Genomic DNA, 19,742 nt, shown 5'->3' on the forward strand with positions numbered 1-19,742 from the left:
AGTCTGTGGCTCGCGTTGCCAAGCTGGAAAAGGCAAAGGCTAAAGAACTCGCCACTGGGTTAAATGTACACTAAGTTTTCTGTACATAAATATAATTACGAAATTATCTTCCCCAAAAAAATGTGTGGGGTAGGGTGGGGATGGCAATTGTGGGCTTGGGGAGGGGGGAGGGGGGAATCATTTCTTACTAGTAGTTCTCAAGTTGAAAATTTATATTTCCCTTCTGTCATGGTTTAAGACAAATGCAAAAGTATCCCTCCCGGTGCTGCCCGCACTCAGGGGCTTGTGCTGCAGGGCTTTGGGAGGCCACTCACGCGCGGCTCCGGGGGCGAGGGAGGAGAAAGCTGGACCGCACCACTCGCGGGCGCGGCTCAGCCCTCCGCCATCCGGGAGCAGGCTTCCCAGTCGTCTCCTCAAGGGAGCTTATCACAAGCTGCAATCCCCGGCAGCCTCACCGACCGTCCAGCTCACTTTCTCCCGAACTCGCGGACCGCGCCAGCCGCGTCGCTATGGTTACGGGGGAAAAGCTGCTCTATTCTCGCGAGAGCCTGGCGTTACCTCACTTCCGGCTCCTTAGGCCGGAGTTGGTTCCCAAAAGCCCTCGCTTCCGGAGTACCACACTTCCGGGCGCGGCCTCTCTTCCGCCAGCTGGGGCGAGTTGCAGGCTGAGCCCGGATACTGCGGGTGCTGCGTGGCCTGCGGGGCGTGGCGGTGAGTTCGGGGTTGGCGACCTCGCTATTCTCCAGACACCTGCGCCCCCTAAGGTCCCTCTTACCGCTTCCCTCTTCCCACCCGCCTCCTCTGCTCCTCCCTCTCTGCTGTTCCTACTCTTTATCCCTTCTCTCCTTCCCCTTCCCCACCGTCGGTTCCCGGGACCCAGGTGCACGAATCTTGGTCTGCGTGGACGAGCACCTCCGGTCACGCCTGTCACCCGTACCTTCCCAGCACAGCGACTGCAGATGAGGGAGTCCCCGAGTTGAGCGCCCCAGCGATGGCTACTCCCTGGAGGCGCGCCCTGTTGATGATCCTGGCGTCCCAGGTGGTGACCCTGGTAAAATGTTTGGAAGACGACGACGTCCCGGAGGAGTGGCTCCTTCTGCACGTGGTCCAGGGCCAAATAGGAGCCGGGAATTACAGCTACTTGCGGTTGAACCATGAGGGTAAAATTATTCTCAGGATGCAGAGCCTGAGAGGGGATGCGGACCTGTACGTTTCGGACAGCACTCCGCACCCGAGCTTCGACGACTATGAGCTGCAGTCTGTCACTTGCGGCCAGGATGTGGTCTCTATACCCGCACACTTCCAGCGACCAGTCGGGATAGGAATTTATGGACACCCATCTCACCATGAGAGCGACTTTGAGATGAGGGTATACTATGACAGAACTGTGGATCAGTACCCATTCGGAGAGGCTGCCTATTTCACTGACCCAACAGGAGCCAGTCAGCAGCAGGCTTACGCTCCAGAGGAGGCAGCCCAAGAAGAGGAATCAGTTCTCTGGACGATATTGATTAGCATTTTGAAACTGGTGCTTGAAATTCTCTTCTGATCCCTTGAATATGCGCTGGAGCACAAACCCTTACTTGCACAGAGCGATTACAGTTTGCTGCGAACCTAGCTACTTGACCTGGTGAAATTCTGGTTACTTTTTTCTAGACTAGGATGGAAAAATAAAGCCATACAGTTTTGTTACCTCAGTTTACTCCCCAAGCAGGAAAAGCAGCAAGCACAATATTTTAAAGATTAAAATTCCTATAAAAAGGAGTCTGCTCAATAAAATGTTTAAATACATTTTGGTTAGTTAGGTGAGTAAGAAGATTACAGTAACAGGCTGTATAAATCAGATTAAACTTTACTGCTGGTGCAGAAGATTATGACTGTAGAATTTATAGACATTTAAATGAAGTACAGCACTTCGAGTTTTAAAGTCTTTAACATTTTAAAGCCAGGTGGAAAATGCAGTGACAGGTTCGCTCTTCCCAGAGCCTCTGTACAGTAGGGGTATGGTACCTGATACCCAAGCAAGCTCTCCTGGCAGCAAGTATTTACAAACCGTTGCTGTGCTGGTGATTTAGAGTCCAAATCCTGTTGTACCAGATCTTGGGCCATTTGCCCTTTCCTCTGCTTAGCCAGATTGGAGCTTTCTGGTTATTAGGTAACTATGATACTACCTAATCAGGTCAAGACAGAGTCATAACAAGTGGTAACTTTGTCATATTCAAGAAGAAATATTTCAAATTAAGTTGCTACTACCTCTTTCTGCTGATCTCTGGAAAAAAAACAACACTATGAAATTAAAGCCTGGGGAAATGAGCCATTTCTCTGACTTTGTTTCAAGGGTAGAAGTTGCTAATAAAGAAATAAATCAACTTGATGTTTAAGGTCATCGTTAATTTCAAAAAAGTTTTTATTGGCATAAAAATGAAAGTGTTGTAAATAAATTGGCACCAAATATCCCAAACATGAGGGTCAAAGCCTATTTTACCCCTCTTTGCTGTTTTTCCCCCTTCTGCCCACTTTCCTGGGTGTTGGGGGAGCTCGCTGACAACAGTCACAAATCCAGCGACCTAGGAGAAAAATTGTTAGTTAATATAGATTGGAATTTTATTTTTATAGGACCGAGTACAAACCATCTAAACTCATTCCTGAGCTATCTGTAGTGATAACTCCCTGGGATTTTTCAGTGGGAGGAGTACTGACTGGTTCCTTAAGCCAAGGAAGAGAATGTAAACAACCCTTAATCAGTGTAACCAATGCAGTGTGAACTTTAGTGCATGGCCAAAAGGCATTATAACAATCGTTTGTACCTTAAAAAAACTACTGTTATCCTTCTGAAAATTCAAATACCATCGCTTTTGAAAGCTCAACAACACGATTCCTAATGTAGAACATGTTAAAGAAGCTGGCTTTCTATGGCCTTTTCCTCCACTATTCTAACAGCTCTCTGTCTGTCTGTCTCTCTCTCTCTCTCTCTCTCTGTCTGTCTGTCTGTCTCTCTCTCTCTCTCTCTCTCTCGATCTCTATCCCTCTCCATGCACTTTAAAACTAGCACCTATCCCATACACTTGATCTGAATTACTACAAAAACCTAAGATATTACCTATCTTAGACTATTCAAGTTGGGTATTTCTAAAGGACTTCCAGGACCCTTTTTTTATAGAGCACTATACGGTGTTAACTATGCAACTAAGTTCTTCAAATTGCACAATTACCTGTATAATGTTTTAATAGAATTACTGTGATTTACTATTTGAATCTGTGTCCATCCTAAAGTTATCTGGAATTGTCATGCTGCCTCACTTTATAAAAATGTCTTAGCATATGTAAAGACATCACAGTCACTTTGTTAATAGATAACCTTTAAAAATAAAACCAAACCATTGAGACAGACTAGTGCTGTTACTTTAGGAATTTTAGTAGAAAACACCAGCTCATTCTATACTTCCCCCAAAACCTAACCTAGGCTTTCTGCCATCTCATTTGTCCTTTGGTCCCTTGGTTGCAAGGATGAAAATCAAGTATCTGTGACATGGACAATAACAGCTTGATCATATTTAGAACATATTCATGCCATTTATACAGCCTTAAAAAAACTGATAGGAGATCTTCATCACACAAGATAATGTGGGTTTTGTTTTTTTTTCATCTTTACCTGAAGGAATAGCACCAAGGCCCACACAAAAAGTATGATAACCTCTGTCACACACATCACAGAACATCATTTCTTCTTCATGGTGGGGCTGTCCACATATAATGCATGTCTTACATTCCATACACTGCCATGGGTAGGTCTTAATCATAGAAACAAGCTCCATGGTCATATCCAAGCAAGAAGGGTGGCCTAAATCAAAACCAACATGAATAGCATTTCACAAAAGAACTTTTAACTTAAGGCATATAAAATATTAGTTCCCAAGAATGGCTGTCATGCTTAATATCACTATAGAAACATCAAAATACAATGTAGAGGATACACAGGCTTTGTCTATGTCTAATAAGTGACTATTTGTTGATTCTTTGATGGACACCTTGTTGACAAAAATCAACCCTAGCTTTGGAGGCAACACTCAGGGTGAGGTTAAAATCTTAAGGAGACATCTCTACTTACCACTGTTATCACACTGGGAGCAGTGTATAAGTGATTCAGCCTTTCCTTTCTTGTTGGACTCCTTACCCTTCAGACAAATTCCACATAGAGCATTTGGAATGACCTTTGGCTGGAAGGGTAGAAGAGGGCTATAAATTCATGCCAGAAGAACTCACTATGGGTTCAAAAGGGACTCTGTTATTACCTTATCTTTACTTTTTGTAATTTGCTAATGAAACTTTTTGTAAGCTGCAACTGGCTATAAGATGGATATAAACCTCCCCTGCTGATGAAAGCCTAGACTGCACTCCATAAACAGCGTTAAACTTGTGTTGCCTAAATTTAGTGCTCTGTGCTCCATCACATCATCTATATAAGACCAAGAAGGGGAAAATGAAATAGGATGCCAAATGTCACTGATAATTGGGAAAGAAAATTCATGTACCAGTGACCACACAGAAAAACTAAGCCTAAGTTTTAAAAAGCTTATATATTCACTTATTTCAAAACTGGCATTTTTTTTTCACAGAACCTATAAAGTCTTTTTAAAAAAATAGACAATATTTGACCATTTTCATTAAAAGAAGTCCAGTCATGCATGTCTGTCTGTAGAAATCTGAGTTGTATGCATATCCTTGTTCCATGTCTAAAGAATTAGGAGAACTCTGGTAAAGGAGAGAAGTGGTCACTATGACATGTAATCGGACAAGGAGAATGTAGTCAAGTAGGAAATACACGAAGCATATTTTGAGTATTTTTCAGATTAAAAACATACACAGAATTAGGGCTTTAAACATGGAATAAGACAAAGTATAAGACGTTTCCTACACCTAAACTACCAAGGCAAGGAAGGGATATCTGAGCATCGTAATCTTGACCTTCACAATCGGTGCTCACTTGTACTATATGTGTTGGCGAATAAATGGTTTTAAAAGCCGGGGAGGGGGACAAAGATGATTACAGGATAACTGTATCTCTTTTCTAAATTACTACACCACAGAAATCTAAACTCACTTTAAATATCTCACTGCCACTTGTGTACCTTGTCAGACCTAAGTAATTTTTTTAAATATTTTCTTTGCAAAAGATGACAGAGGCATTCAAAAACAATTTTTGGCTTATTTATTTTTGAAAAAGTCAACCTTATACATAAATATGATAAAAAACAATAACTAAACAATCACAAAAGTCTCTACAAAATAATAAATATGGAGTTAAACAAACATATAAAATGTCCCATTGACTACTCTCCATCTCCTCTCGTTTATACCCTGCTCTCCCAGCGCCTGATAGCAGTTAGTCACTCTGCTATTCCTGCTGCAGCTGCATCCTAAGCACATGCTTTAACTGTGTCCTGGACATCAGTAAAAAAAAAAATAATAATAATCGCTAGGAAATTCACTTCTAAGATTGAGCCTTAACTGCTATAATATGCAGCAGAAATTTCAATAACCTGTACTATATGTAAAAGATAAACTTACACTTTAAGTTAGATACTAGCAGAGTAAGTCCTCTAATATCTTTTACTAAAGTCAGGGAAGAAACCACACAATATTAAATTTTGAAAAGAGAATTCCTCATTGACTCTTTACAAAGCAACTCAAAAGAAAACACAAATTAATTCACATTCTAGAGCAATTCAAGTTCTATAATTACTAAAGTACACATAATGCCTATAATGAAAGGAGACACTAAGAAACTTCAGGGTTTACCTTTAAAATCATACATAATGTCCTGATAAACCACTTCACTTTTTTCTTACCCAATGATCTTCATCTTGTTGAAAAGAAAAATATTGGAGGATGGGAGAGGGGAAGAGGGATAGGGAAGAAAGAAAGGAAAGAAAGAAAGAAAGAAAGAAAGAAAGAAAGAAAGAAAGAAAGAAAGAAAGAAAGAAAGAAAGGTGACAGATGGGAGGGCAGCAGGAGAAGCAGGAGAGAGGCCACTGTGGCACTTTGTAGAGATGCTACAGTTCAACACACAAAAGCACACTGTTCCTGCAGCATCCAAGCTCTAACAGGCCACAACCTGCATCCAGGGCCTCACAAAGTAAAGACCAGCACTGAGGGAGGACTGCCCTGTGCCTCACTAGGACCCTCTGATCGCCTTCACACACTGCCACAGCCTTTTAGTTTTCTTCAGTCAACAGCCCTCAGCATCTCAAATAAAAGGCTCGTGTATACTTACTTTTCTTGTTGAAAAAATAGCAAAATAAGTTGAACCTTTCATGGTAGCACTAACATAGTATAGATATTAATTATGTAGGCCTGAGCCTAACAGTTACACTTTAATTTCAGGTTAATGTAACCCAAGCAATACCGTCCTACAAGTTGAGGGCAAGCACCAGTCATCCTATTACATCACATACATTATGTTTAATTCCCATATTCTAAAGTGTGTGAGTGTCAGCTTGAAGTACCCTAATATTTAGGCACATCTTGGCTCATTAATACTTTCTATACAGAGGTTAACTTTCAATAATTTTGTTCACATTAATATATACTATCTATATATTGGCTGTTCCTATCTTATTATAAAATGTTTATTTTGCTATGAGGCTCCCTTGAGTACCAGTAACTAAGATTAATCTATATGATTTACTCGCTAGATGAGTGATAATATGGATAGTTCTTCAGCTCTAACCTGGACTATATGTCTCTTTCAATATTCTCTATTTATAATGCATGACGAAACAGGCTCCTTGTTTAAATGCCTCCTCAGCCCGACAGCTGTCACTCCCACTGGCACCTCTAAGACAGTGACACATGTTGGCTCCTGCAGCCTGCCTCTGAAATGTAATCTTTGGAGTTTTTTTGGTTTCAGTTATTAAGCAGTGACTGAAATCTTTAGTTTAAAAAGCATATATAAGGTATACACGTTTAAAAAAAAATACAAAATCACACAGCAGCCTACTGAAGCTGTCCTCGGAATGAGTCCTTGCTGAGTGAGCCATCGATTGTTGCTACACCACAAAAGCATGTTCCAGTGAGGCTGGCAGACAGTGACTCACAGCTCACTTTGATTGTTTTTGCCCTGCAATGTGCCTTTGTTGCAATGCTAGCACACAGGTGTTTAACAGCTCACCCATCGAGACTCTTACTCACAACCTTCCTTTAGTACATCTCCCTACAGTAACCAGATGCATATTCTAATGCAGCCAAGACCTGCAGTGCATGCTGGACTTTCACCATCCACGTCACAAAGCTGAGCACTATGTCATTCATTCTATGATCCTCCTACATCCCCTTGCACCATGACAGCTGCTCACCTCTCATCCTACTTCTCAAGGGGAGAGGCAGACAGAAAACAAATGTTAAAAATAGTAATTGTTTCTGATAATCTACATCCTTACTCTAAAAATAATCAGCTCCACAAACTAGGTTTTAGTCCTTGTTACAGAATGGTATACCAGCTATCTGCCAAAGGTTATACAAAAACAATGATGTAAGTTAACAGCTATTCCTATTTTCTCTCTGAAACCTGGCAAAATTTGGCAATTGGATTCAACAATCCTTAGAATAAGCCTGAATATTTTCAATGAAAGGCACTACAAAAATACCACCTCATGTGGTGGTAAATCCATCCCTACTTCACATCTTGCCAAGTTAAGCTTCACCAACTGTTCAGATATTCAAAATGCTAGACAAGTATGCCCTGCACTCAAAAAAAAAAAAAAAAAAAAAAAAAAAGTTCTGCCTTGAAAGAATGTTTTAAAACCTCCTACTTGTCTGGTTATTACTTAAAGGGACAAAGACCCATTAATTGTTTATATACAGGAAATAGAAGCTATACCATGACCAAAAGTGACAAGAAAGCCACCAGAGAAAGAAAGCAGTGGACAGGTGCACAGGACAGGATGGCGGAGCACAGCAAGCTCAGCTCCTCAGGCTCAGAGTTAACGGTATGAGGGAGAGGCTGGCCAGGAAAGAGGCCAAGTCAGGGGCTTTTTTCTTCTACCTTGTACCCGGGAGCTGATTTGGACAGTACAGAACGTTTGGAGCCGTCTTTTCTTGGAGTGGCCATTTTGTCTTTTGATTTCTGTCTTCCATGGAAGGTGTCCTCCTGGCTGTCAGGGGGGCTGTCTCCTTCAGACACATTGCCTGAGGAGCTGTCCTGTAGCAAACAAGGAAAAGCAAAGGTTCCTTGGAATCAGGACCCAGTGGAGTCTCAATTTTTTAAATGACAGAAAACTTTTTTTTTTTTTAAGTTTTTTTTCCAATGAAAAATAAAGATGATTTTAAGAAATTAAAAGACATGTGTACACATGTCTAAATAGAGTAAGAAAAGCCATGTTAAAAGTTATTTACCCTTCTAATAACTATTTCTATTAGCAAGTATCCTAGGCAACTCGTACACTTTCTGATCTAAGTCATCACAAGTGGAATTACCAACTCAACTATTATTACATTCCACAGCTTCAATGTTTTTCAAACCATGAGAATGCATAGTTTTGTATTTATTGAAGTGCTTATTTTTCCTGAGTGACAGAAGTCCTTATGAAACTCCTGCAAATACATAACCATGTCCAAACTGTAAAAGATCCAAAGCCAAATCCCTAGTCACCCACAACAGTATGACATTTTGTTCAAGGAACAAGATCTCTGTTTCTGACCATTTAATTCACTTTCTAATTTGGTAACAACTTTATATTCACATAAATTATGAAAAGTGAATGTAAAAAATTCATAGCCACCTGATAAACATCCTGAAATGACTGGGCACAAGAGCATGTTCCTTCCTTCCTGGTTTCTCTGTGTGTCTCTATCCTACAGAGGCCCAGGCTCTCTCATACAGACCCCATATCTTCCCAATGTGCTTTCATTCTGGCAATGTAAATTGCAAGACTGGTTGCACTGCATGTGTGTACACATGTTATCACACTGTGTATGCATCAGTAAACACATGATCAGTATGTGCACACAATCACACACACTACACGTCCATGGCATATGTGTGCAAACGTTGGTAAAGTACATGCATTTTCTCATATTCTTTAAACTACATTTCTTTGGTGTAACTGTATCACCACTGTAGATAAAGATTTATTTCTAAATTCTGCACCATTAAAATCAGCATTTTTTTTTTCTACTTAAATTTTGCTAACATCTAATTAAGTCCTTAGAATTAACTTTGTTAACAAATCTGCCAGGTCAAAATCTGTGAAAAAATTCTGGATATGCTGTCAAAACGCTTTCCTCAAATATTTGATTAATTTATATTCCACAGAGCAATGTGATAAAGTTAGATTCATCATTATTTACTTCCATAGCTAGCTCCTCTCTGGTAACTGACAGGAGAGGCATCACCAAGTAAGACATGGACAGAACCTGCTTTCATGGAGCACATAAGATTAAGTATGTGTTAGAGGTTGTTGTAGACAAGGGAATAAAATGCTACCCAATGAAAACAAACATTTGGGTTGGCCACACTATAACATATAAAAGAGCTGTGGCTTAATGTGTATTTCTGCAAAAAGTCACAGCCATAAACCACCTCAGAGCTACTGTCCTTCATGCTCTGAGAGCAAACATACTGCTTTTTAGCAGCTACATTTTTGGTACGAGTGAGTGCTCTCTTCGGCAGCACATATACTAAATTTTTTGTGAGTGCTCTCTTCAGCAGCACATATACTAAATTTTTTGTTCAAAAAAGGCACCCCAAAAAACTAAATATACAACACGTTAGTAAACTAACACTTTCCTACAGGAAGCCCAGATTAAGCCAAAGGAGCACAGGGTAATGTGTGCTGCCCCAGCCAAGAAAATGATGTTTCTCTGTGGCAAAGATCAGTCTATTTTGCTCAGTATTTTAATCTGCATAAACAGCATGTTGGGTAGAAGAATATTAATATTGAATACAATTCCCTATCTTGCTCAAAATAGTTTTTAATATAAAATTTTTGCCTCCAAAAAAAGCAATGCAAAACCTATTTATATCAACACACACTAAATATTCTTGTGAAAATTTTCTAGAAATATAGGCGACTGTCCTATTCAACCAGTCTGGTAATAGAGTTCAATTTAACGTTCCAGGAAAGCAATCAGCAAATAACCCAAGAGTCCTCCCCTGCAGGTGCACAGTCTTACCGAAGTGCCTTTATTTTTCCGCTTCTCATCCCCTCCGCCATCTTCACCATCATCTGAGTCTCCATCACTATCTAGTGCCGGGAGCTCTGGGTCCAGGGGCGGCTCATACAGGGCTGTGTTTAATGGCAAGTACCGAAGCTCATCTGGTGAGTACCTAAGTTTAGAAAGGTTGCTTTCATTCTTCCTTGAATATTAAATATGTAAAAACTACCTTTAAGCTGTGAAATTTGCTTTATGCCTCTCACATATACTTCACACAAATGGGTAGGAAGAATTTCATTTTGGTCATCAGGTGGGGATAAGTAATGCTTTTTCGCAATCAGAATATTTTTCTCCCCAACTCTTTCCCTTTACCCTCAAAGCAAGCAAACAATGATAACTGATGTGTCAGCAGACAGGAGTGGAACCCAGGCAGCCAGGACGCGCTCCTGCTCAGCCACACACCCGAGGTGTGGTGACTTGTGCACCGCATCCTTCCACTCACAGAACAGGCTCAGAGAGCCAATGTCTTAAGACTGACAGAATGACCTAACAATGTCATCAAGTGCAACAATTAGATAAAAATTAGCAAACAGTTTTTAACAGCGACTACTTTAAGACATTGTAAAGCATGTACTGCAACATTTAAGTCTCCCCTAGTTTGGGCTGCACAAAGCCCTCCTGGCCTCAAAGAGCTATTGTTCAGGAGCTACCTCAGTACAAAAACACCATAGCAGAACACACGAGTTGGAAGAATACCACCAGATTTTTAGAAATTTCTGGATTGAAAAAAATTTTTAAAGTTAAAATTTTGCACAATTTAAATTAGCATATCAAACAGCCAGTGTTCTGCAGAACAGGTACTCTGAGAACTGGTCTCCAGAATGAAGTCTACTGCTGGAGGAAAAGCAGAGATTCTGAAACAAGAGCAACCCATTTGTACTGGTTTGAAAGGGTTTTGGAGCCGGGCGTGGTGGCGCACGCCTTTAATCCCAGCACTCGGGAGGCAGAGGCAGGCGGATTTCTGAGTTCGAGGCCAGCCTGGTCTACAAAGTGAGTGCCAGGACAGCCAGGGCTATACAGAGAAACCCTGTCTCGAAAAACCTAAAAAAAAAAAGAAAAAAAAAAAGAAAGGGTTTTGGTTCCATGTAAGATGGAAAAAGGAAGTATTCTTACAGGGGTGTGGCCATGTGTGCAGCCATGGCACTTATCTGTCCCTTCTTTTCTAATCTCCTCCCACTGCTGCCATGTCACTCTCCACTCTGCATGTGTGAGCTCCACTCAAGTGGAGACTGGAGAGGATCCTCATTTCACAGACGCTCCCCAAGGATACCAAGCTACTGGGCCATGGGCCATACTGAAAGCACTGGAGGCCGGCCCATCAGACAGGGCGGGCAGAGGTGGCACTCCTGACCTCACCAGCAGGCCTTCACTTCCAATAGAATGATGTTCTTTACCCAGAACCCAAGAGGAAAAATGCAGACACAAATCCTACACATCTTTTGGTGTCACTGATAAACATAAATTTCTAGGAGGCCCAAAAAGCAATGATAATGAAAGTACTGACTACCTCTTATAATACTCCTGGAACTGTCCGGGGATGAGAGCCACTGGGTAGGAACTGACCTTCGTTCGGTCTGTCGGCAACACTTTGTACTTTCCTTGAGGCACTTGGATAACCTGTGTTAAGATCAAGAAATGGAAAACTGATTCCAACCTGGGAATCAGGCTTCAAGAAAAGAATCCCCGTGTGTACATTCATGTCCCCACACTATAGAAAAGCTAGCAATGTAACTAACACAGTAGCAGTGACCGAGGGCATAGGTGGGGCCTCCCGGCTGTGTGCTTGAGTTCTGGGCTTTACTTCCGTGCCTGTTATTCACCATGTGCACAGGCTCTGAAGGAAGGCAATGTGAACTCTCTGGCTCACCATGGTCTTTTGTGAAGTGTGTATGTAATTTCTTTGTAGCTCACCTGGCTCCTTCTATGAACTGTAGGGGACATTTGTGTCACCTCACAGGACTTCCATCAAAAGCAAACAGACAAGCTCAGTGTGCTGCTCTTACCCACACTCTAGGGACATGGGAGTTAGATACAGACTGTTCGCCTTGCTCGGTAAACTCAGTCATAAAGCAAAGAGGTTTCAGAAAGAAGGAAAGGAAGGAGGGTGGAAGGTGAGGGGCAGGAAAATGGTACCTTAACTTCTATGAGAAAATAAACACAGCTGGCATAATATAATAATAATAATAATAATAATAGGCAGTGACCATTCTGCAGTAACAAAAGAGACCCAGATACTCCTGAACTCTGTCAGCCTACATGTGTCTGTAAGTCAAAATAGGCTCTTCTTTCTTCCATGCGCTCCCGGTTTAAGTTGCTGTTGAACTCAGCTGCCTTCTTGGCTGCTTTCTTAATGTACTCAGGTACTTTGCTGGCTTCGACTTTCTGAGTACTCTGTTGTTGCATTTGCTGAAAGGAAAGTATTCCAGTTAGAAGTTATATATAGTTCTATATAAAGTCCCCTCCCCAAGGCAGACATTAGTCACCTGAAATCACTTACAGAATACTCTTTATAGTGATCTGTAATTCTCTGACGCTCCTTTTCTTGTAGGATAACCGAGTACTCAGCGTGTTTAGCTGGATATTCTTTTATCATTAAGTCAATCACTTCATCACTGCGCAATGCTGTTAAACCTATTTTAGATGCCCCCCAAAAGAAAATAAGTATTTTAAGGCCAAGTGAACACAGGTGCTTTCTCAAAACTAGCTTCTCTTTACTATCTTATAGTAATCAAAGCAAAATTAATAGATTGTAAAAATATGTTACTCTTCCTAATAAAGTCAAGCAATTAAAACTAAACGTTATCTTGTAAAAAAAAAAAAATCAATTCTTGAGCCAAATGAATTTTTTTATTTTATGTAAATTGTAAGAATATATTTAGAGATAGTTACGAGTGATATATACTAACCACTAATAATTAATACAGGATATGTAAAAATTATTTCTCAATATATATTTCTTAGTCTCCAAATCTATATATCAGAAATACTATTGAGTCATATCTCAAAACATTCGCCAGTCTACACACGCCATGTAACTTTTACAACATCTTTCCCTACTGCTACGATGGATTATCTATACTGGGAAGTGCCTGTTGGCAACGACACACTCACCAAAAGTAAATTATCAAGAAAGCACATGCTATAAGGAGCTAAAAGTTTGACAAGATTTGCCAAAGATAAGAATCTATGGATTCAGTCCCCAGTACTACAGACGATAAAGATCTATACTTAGATACAAATTCTATACCCAAAACACAAACATCTGACAACTCTATTAAAGTCATCATTAGAAAATTATGTTGTAGAATAAAAAATTTAATCATGCCTTTTACATTTTAACAATTAAAAATGAAGTAAACAACTTATTATTTAAATAATGTATTAATTTTGTAAGATATTTTAGGAGCTGGATCATTGATCTAATTACCTACCACCTACAAATGTTCAGCTTAAAAGACACAATAGGTGCTGATTACCCAGTGTGCACTGTGTTTCCGTGATGACGTTTAATTCTCTCAGGTACAGTTTCTCCTTGTGAGATAAATCTCGTCGCTCTAAATCTCCAAAAGCAGAACAAAAGAACGATTAAAAACTGAAGCTGTACATCTTAGAACTTCTAAAACCTTAAAAACACTATTTAAGCACATTTGTTATGGAATATTCTAAGTGTTCTTAAGTAACTGCACACACACACACACACACACACACCTAGCACAATCCAAAGTTAAGCACTTACCTACCTCAGGGCAGCTCGTCAGGAATGCTTCCTACAACTCAAGCTCAGCTTAGATGCTAACCTATTCCCGAGGCCTCAGAGCAACAGTTTACATTCAAAAACATTGGCTATAAAGTGAGTTTTCTTTTCAAACTTATCTTCAAGTAGGTATGATGTTACACACCTATAATCTTAGTACTTATTCTGCCCCTAAAGAACCTGGTGGCACACAGATGCCTCTATAGTAGGCTACCTCCATAGGAGGCTTCTGAGTGCTAACCGTAAATTAAACTCAGCAAGTGTACTGGCTTTACAAGTAAGGAGCAGAGAAATCGCTCATAACCGCCCTGTCCCTATTGTAAGTCCAATGTCATCCATTAATACACTAAGCCCTAAGTACCTGGATATTTCCGCTTGAAGGAGGTCACACCCAGATATTCACTGACTTGCTCCTGAAGCATATAGTATTCTCCTGTTTCATCAGGTGGCCATTTGTATTCGATTAAGTTTTCTGCTGGGTAGTAACTGAAGCTAAGACACAAACACAGATTATGCCTTATATGTGGCATTTATTAAATTTCAATCATATTTATATTTCAAATTACTTTCAAAACAATTTTAAGAATTGCAATTTTTGGGCCGGGCGTGGTGGCGCACGCCTTTAATCCCAGCACTTGGGAGGCAGAGGCTGGCGGATTTCTGAGTTCGAGGCCAGCCTGATCTACAAAGTGAGTTCCAGGACAGCCAGGGCTATACAGAGAAACCCTGTCTCGAAAAAAAACAAAACAAAACAAAAAACAAACAAACAAACAAAAACAAAAAAAGAATTGCAATTCTTTTTTATTACTGCTGTCTTTATGGAGAAAAATTACAAAATGGGTAAAAGGAAGAAAAATAATGATCCAAAACTTCACATAAAAAATCCACTAAATTTCTATACATGCAAATGTATACATGGCAATTTCTATATATGCAAAGAACCTAAGGCTGGAAAGATGGCTCAGCAGTGAGGAGCACTTCTGGCTCTTGCAGAGGCTGAGCATTCAGTTCCTAGCACCACATCAGGTACCTCACAACTGTCCTAACGCCAGCTCAGGGTCTACTATAGTCTCCTGGCCTCTGCAGGTACCCACGCCCACATGTGCACACACATAAAGACGCACAAGTTAAAATGTAAAACTCAAGACTCCGAACTGCTAGGTCTAAGAAACCAAAGCAAGCAGCAACTCTAACATATTTTTAATTTAACATTCACTACAATTACTTCATGCATACCAGATACAACTTAAGCAACTTCTAACCCTTATTTATCGCTAAGTAAGTCACAGACAACTAGAAAAGCAGAAATCCCAAGAACTGCTTTTCTCAATGAACTGGACAATAAGCAATAATTTTATTTCTTTATACTTTGCAAACCCAGAAGCAAAGACCAGATCTATCTGAAAGTTGCAGTGTGTTGCACTCAGCTGCAATCCTGAGTAGCAAAGTCAGGAAGGAACGTGTCGATCCCCATAATCCAACTTGTAAATTAGAGGCAGGAGTACAACCATGGTTTGCTTCACTTATTCATTCAAAAGCTAGCTCGCGAAGCACCCAAACCTGGTGCTACAAAAGAACAGAAACACACAAAGCTACAGAAAAGAACCTCACCTCCTGTCATATCCCATCCAAAAAGTAGCTCAGAATGAATTAAAATCCTAAATGTAAGAGCTGCCTAGAAAACCCTATGTTAGCAACAGAGTCTTAGACTTAACACTCAAAACAAAAGTTATAAAAGCAGACATTAAAGTTAAATTTTAGAAAGTGACACTATCAACTACAGGGGGAAAGAGCCAGAGTGCTGGGAATTACTCACAAACCTGATAAAGGAATTCATATGCAGAATACATAAATGAGTCCCATAACTCATCAGCACAAGATAAGAGAGAAATGAACAGCTGGGCACAGTGGTGCATGCCTTTAATCTAGCTCTGTGAGCCAGCCTCATCTACATAGTAAGTTCAAGGACAGCCAGAGAAACATAGTAAGACCCTGTCTCAAAAAACAAAAACAAAAACAAAAACAAAAACAAAAACTGGGGTAGGGGTGGAGAAATGGACAGAGAAGTAAATAGACATTTCTCCAAAAACATAAATCAAATGATCAAAGAGCACCTAAAAAATATCCGGCAAGCACCACTAGCCATGGTATACAAAACAGAATCACAGTGGGTGGTCACGTTATGTCTTTCTGTACGCCTAGCAGCAAAACGAGCAAAAATAATGTTGCAAGGTGTATTGTTGGTGGAAATGCAGACTGGTACTACTGCTATGGAAATGTATGGAAGGTCCTTAAAAAGTCTGAAGACAGAATCAACATGTGGTACAGCTTTCTACTTCTAGTTATATACCAGGGTATTAAGAACAGGGGTCTGAATGCCAGTGTTCACTTCAGCATTAATTACCCGAGCCTGCAGGTGAATGAGCACAATGTAGCAGAACATACGATGGAATATTGTTCAGACTTAAGGAGCTCCAACACAGATGAACCTTGAAGATGCTATGGTTATGGATAAGCCAGGTAACACAGGGCAGGTACTGTATGGTTCATACTCAGGGCAGAAACAGAACTGTGGTAACCAGCAGCTGGAGGCAGGAAGGGATGGGAGGTACTGGAGGGTTAGGCAGTTTGAGTTACTAAAGTTTTGGAAAGGGCCGAGAGTGATGGTTGTACTGAAATATACTCTTTATATATAAAAGTGTTAAAATGGTGAGTTTTATATACCTACTTTACCATAATTTTTTAACAGTTATCAGGAGCGAGACCTACTTTGATATTATATGACTTTTTTTTTTTTTTAGAAGATTTGTTTGTTTGTTTGCGTTCTATACAAACATTTGTGGAGGCCAGAATGGAACATCAGATCCTCCAGAGTTTGCAGGAGCTTATGAGATGTGGGTGCTGGTAACCAACCTCCAGTTAAGCAAGCATTCTTAACTTCTGAACCATTTCTCCAGCCAATACATATAATTTTTAATAACTGTTTCTGCTGCCTGGGATGGGCAGGGGAAGAAGAAGTGAGCAAAAGTCTATGAAAGCTACTACTGAACCTTAAGGTAGCAGTACCTAAGATCTTGACTTGAAGTCTCACAACTTCTTGAGCTGTCTCCTGAGCCCATTCGCCTCCTTTTAGATGGATGGGTCCCATCATTTGAGTTATCTTCATTATCATCCTGTACATTTAAATGATTAAAAATTAGAAAATTTAAGAATGAATTAAAAACAAAGTGATTATGTATCATTCCAGTCCACCTAAGCATCAAAAGAGAAAGCATATTCCTAACTAGTGTCCTTAGGAAACGTAATTTAATACGTTAATAAATAATTAAAAGGACAAAGAATCTGTTATAAGAAATGGAATAAAACTAAAATCTGACCTTTAATCGAAATGAAATTAAATTTTCAACTGTATTTTAAATGTACTCTGCTTTCACTTTCTTACAAACTAGATTGTGTTCAAACATCTGCTTTTTAGTAGCCACACCACTTTAAAAATCAAAGCAAGCCTTCCTATTTGAGCTGGGAAATAAATACTAGCAAGTTTCATAGTACTCCTCCGCTTACAACTGGCCCACGGGAGCGCATTTTAATTAGCTACTTTGGAGATGAAGACGGACTGGATACAGGTTACCAAGTCTAACTACATTCCTTTTCTTCTGCGGCAGAAACTCAACACTTTGTGATAAGCTCATAGGAGATATAGGTTGTTGAGCCATTCCATTAAGGAAATAAGTAATCAAATGTTTAAAAACAATTCATTTACATATTACTCAAGCCTTAAACTCCTATTTTTTTTTTTTAATCAAGGTACTATAGCTCCTAACACTACTACTCTTACTATATATTTTAATAAAGGCCCATGGAAGAGAATGAAAAGGCAGCGCAGGCTAGCATGCCAAGTCAGCATGGCACTGCGGGCTGCCCAGAGTCTTACTGAGCACTGCCCGCCACCAGCTGTGTGCTGCAAGCTTCTCCCCAGTCCTAAAACCTAGGTGGCTGATGCAAGGATGCAGTGAAGTGATACATGAGCACACTAAGAGCCAGGTAGCACATAGCTGTCTGATATATGTTAACGTTGTGATTAGCAGTGACTTTATATTTCATTATGTCTCCAGCACCTAGGAATTTACTAAAATTACTTTCCAAATTAAAAAAGAACATAGAAATCATTCCCCTTTTCACTCTTCAAGAATGAAATCAAGTAAACAGACTTAATATTCCTTTTTAAAGCTAACAATCAAGAAGTTGAAAGATAATCAAATTTCTTAGTTTTTTTTCACTGTATTCATGTTCCATACTTGCTTGACACCGTTCATTTTAAGCACTATTTTATTAATTTGTGGACATTTTAAGGATTTCTGTATGTCAATACTTTTAGTTAAAAACAATGATCCTCTCGAAAAGAAACAAAAACGGAAGTTGACAGAGAGTTTACCAGCTCACAACTGTAGGAATCCTAAGGGCTACGTTCCAGGTAAGGCCCTCCCCTCCGCACCATCCTCGGTCAGGACAGGGCGCCAGCAGCCCCCGGCGAGCAGTCAGAGGCCCCACCCGGGAGGACCGGCACGTGGCGGGGGCCACCTCGGCTGGCCGGGTCTGTGGGTGTGAATCCACGTTCTGCCAACTCGGGACCCCGAGCGCACGTCCCGCTCAGCGTCTCCCCGACTGAGCTCCCCAAAGGCCGCCAACTTTTCCGACTTTCCCAGGCTGGGGGCGCTTCGTCTCCAGCACTCTTCCCGAGTCTTCCGGTCCCTGCTATTCCCCGACAACTTCCCACCCGGCCGCGCAGGTCTCCCCGACGTCCGCGCCCACTGTCCGCCGCACTTGTTGCTCCAGGACCCGCCGCCCCGTCTCCACTCCTCTCCCGAGCCCGGCCTGGGCCGCTGCCGCCGTTAGGCAGCGCGCTCCGCTCACCTTTGGGGACTGCGCTCCGGGGGAGGCCGGGTCGCTGTCGCACCGCCGCGGGGACAGCGCCGCCCCGGGCCCGGCCGCTGCCATCAGCCCCAGCGCCCCGCGCCTCCGTCGTCGCCGCCGCCGTCGCTTCGTCCCAGCCGCCGCCGCCGCCGCTGCCGCCGCTGTCGCGCGGGCCGCCCGGCGCCCCGGCCCCGCCCCCTCCGCCCGCCCGCCCGGGGGCCGGCCCCTGCCGCCGCGCGCCCCGCGGCCCGCCAGCGCCACCGCCATGGCCGCCAGCGCGCTGCCGGCCGGGACCCGCACGCCGCTCACGTCAGCCGGCCGCAGCTGCGCGGCTCCGCCGGCCTTGGCCCGGGCCTGCCGCCTTGCTGCCTTCCCCCGGCGCGCCGCGCCCGGCCTGAGCTCCGCTGGCCAGCCGCCGCCGCCTCGGCCCCGGCCCCACCCGGGTTCCTGGCCGCCTGGCGAGCTCGCTGCCGCCCCTTCCCTGCGCCCCCGGCCCGGCCCGGCCCTCCGCGTCAGCCGCGGCTCCGCGCCGCCCCGCCCCGCCGCGGTCCCGCCCCCTCCCCTCCTCCGCTGCGCGTCAGCCGGGGGTCCTCAGTCGGCGGTGCCTGCCTTGTCCCCACCTGGGTCCCAGCCCCTCCCCTCAAAGATGGGTCTTCACCACGCGTGTCCTCCAGTCCCTTCCCCGTACCCAGCTCCTCCCCTCAGCCCGGGGTCTCCACCACGCCGTGTCCTCCCCACTCCCGATCATCAGCACCTTAACTGAGGGTCCCTACCACGCGGTATTCTCCCACCAACCCCACCCCCACCGGTCCCCAGCCCTTCCTCTCAGCCCGGGGTCCCCACACCCGCGGCGACCTCC

The 19,742-nt window shown here is 42.5% G+C and overlaps 2 protein-coding genes across 4 annotated transcripts; one reads left to right on the forward strand and one right to left on the reverse strand.

The window, feature by feature from the left end:
• Positions 1-604: 604 nt before the first annotated feature.
• Positions 605-2,396, forward strand: C17H6orf120 (chromosome 17 C6orf120 homolog). 2 transcript variants are annotated; one of them, XM_021186410.2, is made up of 2 exons: positions 605-711; positions 946-2,396. In XM_021186410.2, exon 2 carries the CDS (start codon positions 992-994, stop codon positions 1,547-1,549), a length of 558 nt encoding a protein of 185 aa, XP_021042069.1. In that variant the 5' UTR covers positions 605-711; positions 946-991; the 3' UTR covers positions 1,550-2,396. The 2 variants fall into 2 exon arrangements, with proteins under 2 accessions (XP_021042069.1, XP_021042068.1); XM_021186409.2 differs by having other exon boundaries at positions 624-711; positions 881-2,374.
• On the reverse strand, positions 2,390-19,039 carry Phf10 (PHD finger protein 10). Of its 2 annotated transcripts, none has more exons than XM_021186408.1 (12): positions 18,884-19,039; positions 17,036-17,142; positions 14,331-14,461; positions 13,692-13,769; positions 12,713-12,846; positions 12,472-12,621; positions 11,723-11,832; positions 10,174-10,327; positions 8,045-8,200; positions 4,109-4,217; positions 3,653-3,841; positions 2,390-2,567 (listed from the first exon to the last, which is right to left on the reverse strand). In XM_021186408.1, exons 1-12 carry the CDS (start codon positions 18,965-18,967, stop codon positions 2,482-2,484), a joined length of 1,488 nt encoding a protein of 495 aa, XP_021042067.1. In that variant the 5' UTR covers positions 18,968-19,039; the 3' UTR covers positions 2,390-2,481. The 2 variants fall into 2 exon arrangements, with proteins under 2 accessions (XP_021042067.1, XP_021042066.1); XM_021186407.2 differs by having other exon boundaries at positions 13,692-13,775; positions 18,884-19,027.
• Between the last annotated feature and the right edge of the window lie 703 nt (positions 19,040-19,742).

This window comes from Mus caroli, chromosome 17 (genome assembly GCF_900094665.2).
Source record: "Mus caroli chromosome 17, CAROLI_EIJ_v1.1, whole genome shotgun sequence".
Taxonomy (NCBI): domain Eukaryota; kingdom Metazoa; phylum Chordata; class Mammalia; order Rodentia; family Muridae; genus Mus; species Mus caroli.